Source organism: Hippoglossus hippoglossus, chromosome 17, assembly GCF_009819705.1.
Source record: "Hippoglossus hippoglossus isolate fHipHip1 chromosome 17, fHipHip1.pri, whole genome shotgun sequence".
NCBI lineage: Eukaryota > Metazoa > Chordata > Actinopteri > Pleuronectiformes > Pleuronectidae > Hippoglossus > Hippoglossus hippoglossus.
Window position 1 is genome coordinate 15177530 of NC_047167.1, and position 4917 is coordinate 15182446.

Genomic DNA, 4917 nt, shown 5'->3' on the forward strand with positions numbered 1-4917 from the left:
AATTGCGAGATTTAACATCTTTGTTGCTTTCGCAGAGAACAATTCATGGATCTTGATGAAAAACATCAGGCATGTTTAGGGGCCTGATATTCATGGTTGTGTGTGATTTGGTGCAGATCCAAATAAAAATCTGGATCGAGTGAAATTAAATGTGGTTTCATAAGGGGATTGTTGGGTCTTGCAATAAATCAAACAAGTCAATCCTTGACCTGTCACAGCTTATAACTGGAGACCAATGGTCAAATGTTGAACGGGGGGAATATTGCACTCGGCTTCAACCTAAAAAAGGAAATAATAATAAAAGCTCAGATGAAGTTTCTTAAGAGATTATTTTAAAGAAAAAAAAACTTGGGAGTGTATATGAGGTTGTTTTGTGTCCCTCTCTGAATGTAGTTAAATAGTGTATCGCTTTAGAAGCTACATGCTGGCCTCTACTGTTCATTTTGGGTACATACAGTGTTGTGCACTCCATCGTAGCTCAACCAAAGCAATGGGACAATGACACAAAAACAGCAAATGTACATGTAGTGTTTTAATTGTTATACTCTGTATCATTGCATTGAAAGGTTTAATAGAAGAAATCATAAACAGTTTGAGCAAAAAAGTCATCAAAAAACAGGTCATGTTGATAAATATTATATGGTTGATTTCATTTTTTAGACAATTTCTATCAACTGTGATTGAACATATATATTTTTTTGAAAACAGACACTAAACTGTGTAAAAAAGTATCATGGATGACCCATGACATGTAACTTTACTCATACAGAGTAGACAACACGACAACAGGAGTGAAAAAAGACGTTTTCCTCTTGAGCGTCTCTGTTTTGGTCAAAATCAAACTCTGCACTCGGCTACATCTCTGTAACAGTGGTTGATTTTCACTTGAGGTCTATAGTGAGCATCTTGGTCAAGGTTGTGTAAACAGTTTTGAAAGGCACTAGATTAGTTTTCGGTCTGTACAGCTGTTCATTTGATGGAAAGAGAAAAAGGGAATATTATCAATTGGCCCCAGGAGGAATATATCATTCAAAAGCATGATTTGAAAGCACAGTATATATATATATATAATATAACAATCCCTGACCAGCATCTCATATGTTAAGAATAACAACATCCTCTGATACCTGAGGAAATGTTTTCCTATGCAAAGAACTACATCCATAGTGCATTTTCTTTCTTATATCACCCTGCATAGATTCTGCTGAACTCTAAGCAGCAAAAATCCCATTTCCAGTTAAGCGAGCTATATATTCAAGTATTAAAAAGATCCATATCAAAGTCTTAAAAATGCTAAATTATTTACAGCTCTTCCTCTACCGAGCATTAACAGCATAACGTGATTTTAAAGGCAAAGACTTGGAGGAATGCTGTGAAAGCCCACAGCTCTGGGTTGCATTAGATTATAGAGGAAGCCACAGACTGCTGTCTGTAAAGTCACTAAATGACCTCGGACTCGTGTCGTGCCAAAGCTGGAGGCAGTGTCGCTCCGCAGAGACCCTGGAAATGGTACCTGTGCCACACAGAGAAAAACAAGGAGACACTGACGGTCAGGACTTTAGGTCAACATGTAAACGGTCACTCATGTAGGTAAAAGTGCATTGGCGTGGGCGACTGATTCAAGGTTGACAAATATTTTGAAGGGGCCTGGGTTTTTCCCATGACGCCAGGAGATGGTGCTAAATATCAACATAAACATGCGTCTGGTTTTATTTATTATTTAAACAAAGTCATGATATCTTTTGTTTATCCAACATGCACTTGGTTTCCTGGCCCAACTTACGTAAAGTATTCGGTTTTCGGTGTTGTTTGTGTGTTGAACTCTGCCACTGGGATGCCTCTGGATGCAACCCGGGGCCCAAACATGGCTGCCGGGTAGACGATTGAAGATGTGCCCACCTACAGGTAAACCACAGAGGGCAGCAACAACAGCATCAACTTAAAATCTACTGTACAGTACTATTTCTGGAAAAATATTGTGTTGTATAATAATATTACACAAGAGAAGAATATGACATGTGTGCAGTGCATGTAAAAATGAGGATAACTCACCACCAGACAGAGGTCACAGATTTCCATCTCTTTTTCCACTTTGGTCAGGATGTGAGAGTCCAGGGTTTCTCCGAAGAACACCACGTTGGGCCTGAGCAGACCACGGCACCCGCTCTCTTCACACCTTGACACAGCAGCACCAAACAGACTTTAGATGATTAACTGTTCCATAACTGTCAGACAGAGCACTTCATTAATGCACCGAGTTCTTCATGTTTCAAAGTTATACCCTGTGTTCCTGCACTCTTAGTTGTTGTTTACAAAATTGTGAATTTTTATTTAAACTCAATTCCTCGTCCATGTGCAAATCTTTGGCCATACTTCTTAGGACTGCTTTCTAGCTGAGAGGAAATTTGAAATATTCACAGTACACCAGTGCCCCCCCATGGAAGCCCTGCCTTCACTATTGGTAACACAGCACTCAAGGAGAGCATAATGAAAACACATGTAAACCAAAAAGAAAACTAAAGGCAGAAATGGAAAAGGTCATGGAAGCAAAGAGCAAATTTGATTTTGGCTTCATTTAATTTGTGCTCACTCTGATTTAACAAGGCAGCAACTCATTACACAGTCAGACCCAGTGGTGGGATTTGCCTGACATCGTTTACCTCTGGGAAAAAATGTAATGTACCAATGCTACATATACATTATAGATATGCAATGTCATTAAATGGACTTCAAAGAAGAAAGGGAAAAGAACTTTAGAGGATTTCAGATGCACAACACTTCTTCTAACAACTACGTTTATGAGCCAATGCAACAGGTGGTGAGGGAGAGCCGGGACAGAGCTGATCAGGAAGGAGCAGCAGGTCCGACAGAAGCTCACAGCAGAGCAGGTGGAGGGTGGAGATGAGGGCTCATACATCTAATCCAAGAATATCAAAATAACTCGAGCAAAGTTGTTGTCTGCATGCCATTGGTTGTATTTAAAGATCCCACAAGTTATTGATTACTAAGTTAGAGTTTAATTAGATCGAATTCTCCCGTCCCCGAGATGAGAGTGAACCTCTTTAAGGATTTAAAAAAAAAATCCAGGCACAGCTTGAAGCTGAGAACCAACACAAAAATCTCAGCGAGTCTGACCCCATTATTTACATCAAGTGACATGAATCCCACCTTGGCAGTTTATCCACTGGAATCTGGGCATCAGCAACATCTGGGTCAGGTGACCTGTTCATTAAGGGATCAGACACAGTGGGTTAATGCAAACACGGATCAAGCTGATGAGATTAGGCTCAAATCCTGCATGTTTATCAGCGTGTGTGAGCTGCTGCCTCTTACCCGTTGTCCTTAAGGGCAGCGCATATGGGGCTACGCTTGTTTACGGTCACATCTCCACAACTCACACAGCGTGTCTCCATGAGGCTGCCTGCAATAACACACAGAGAACACAGCTGTTTCAGCATTTAGACCAGCACATGCAGACAAAGACACTCTCACGTCCAGACTATAACGTATAATCCAGACTTTTACCAGAAGACCAAATCTTTTGTTAGAAAGGCTCATTCAATTTAAAGCTAGAATGGCCCTCAGTAGAGCACATACCTCCGCCAAGGCCCAACAGTCCCTTTAAATTGAATCCAACCGTACCACATTACACACATTCATAGATATCTTTCTCCTAAACATGGCGGATTTCTTTCATTAAAAAGGAGGCAATAAAGATTTACCATGAATCTTGAGTATGTGTTTGGACCCGGCTTGTCGGTGAAGGTCGTCCGTGCACTGGGTGATGACAACCACGGAGCGTCCCTGCTTCCTCAGCCGGGCCTCACACTCCGATATAGCAAGATGGGCAGCGTTGGGCTTCTTGTTCAACGCCAGCTCCCTCCTGTAGTGGTAGAACTCCCAGACCCGAGACGGCGTGCGAGAAAAGGCCTCTGGAGTGGCCAAGTCCTAAGGATGCATCAGCGTTTAATGTTTTCGGTCAAGGCTCAAAAGCTAAGAAGCAATCGAAGGTGTCATTTTCAGAGTTAAGAATTAGATAGATAACAAACAGCGTTTCCCACATAATAGCCGACAGGAGGGTGAGATGGGCGGCAAGGAGTGGCTGAGGGATTTAATGAAATAAGACTTTACCTATTTGAAAAAGTAATAAAATTAGGAAATCAATATGTGGCAGTTAAAGCTGGTGTTGTGGCAATCTGCCATAAATAAATCTATGTATAGATAATGAAAGGCAGCACAGATTAAGTTTGAATACGTCAATTAAGCAGGATTGGATTAAAAATTACTGTTGATTCTTTACTAGGCGTTAATCCTGCTGCAGCCCACGACAAGAATCCAAATTATGCAACAAACACCATTTCTCTCTGTCGTGGCTGCTGCTGCTCAGATAAATCCACTGAGCAGTTAAGATGTATTATGTAAACATAAAATACACACACATTTCACACCAACAACTCTGAACCACAGCTGGAAATCAGGCCCAACACAAGACTGTGACCTACATAAAAAAAAAAAAGACAAATAAATTAAACCCTGTTTTCTTGACATTACCTGAGACTGCCATTTCCTCCACTTCTCATGCTCTCTCCTGAAGGTCGGTACTCCGCTCTCAGCACTCACACCGGCCCCTGTGATGATGACTATGTGCTTGGCTTTGGAAAAGACATCCCGGAATTCAGACATATCTGGGAAAACAGACAAAGTACTATAAGGCAATTGAAAACAGGTGGGTAGATTTTTGCTTGAGTAGTCCTCAAACAATATGTCCTGATAAGTGTACATACACAGCACTAAGTTTTACAATTGGTAGTTAAAATTTTTGAAAAATGGAGTTATAGTGTTCTTGGTGCCCCTTCCACACACCTTGCATTAGTAAAATCTGTTAATGACCTGAAACGTCATTCATTACAAACTCTA

General features: G+C 40.9%; 1 protein-coding gene across 1 annotated transcript in view; it reads right to left on the minus strand.

The window, feature by feature from the left end:
• Positions 1 to 517: 517 nt before the first annotated feature.
• The window catches only part of LOC117778083 (NAD-dependent protein deacylase sirtuin-5, mitochondrial-like), a 6286-nt gene continuing 1886 nt past the window's right edge, over positions 518 to 4917 (minus strand). The window contains exons 3-9 of the mRNA XM_034613336.1: positions 4552 to 4685; positions 3723 to 3948; positions 3334 to 3421; positions 3169 to 3222; positions 2053 to 2176; positions 1784 to 1899; positions 518 to 1513 (exon numbers count right to left, since the gene is read on the minus strand). Of these exons, the coding sequence (XP_034469227.1) occupies positions 1441 to 1513; positions 1784 to 1899; positions 2053 to 2176; positions 3169 to 3222; positions 3334 to 3421; positions 3723 to 3948; positions 4552 to 4685 (815 nt within the window). The 3' untranslated portion in view covers positions 518 to 1440. The remainder of the gene's footprint in view (positions 1514 to 1783; positions 1900 to 2052; positions 2177 to 3168; positions 3223 to 3333; positions 3422 to 3722; positions 3949 to 4551; positions 4686 to 4917) is intronic.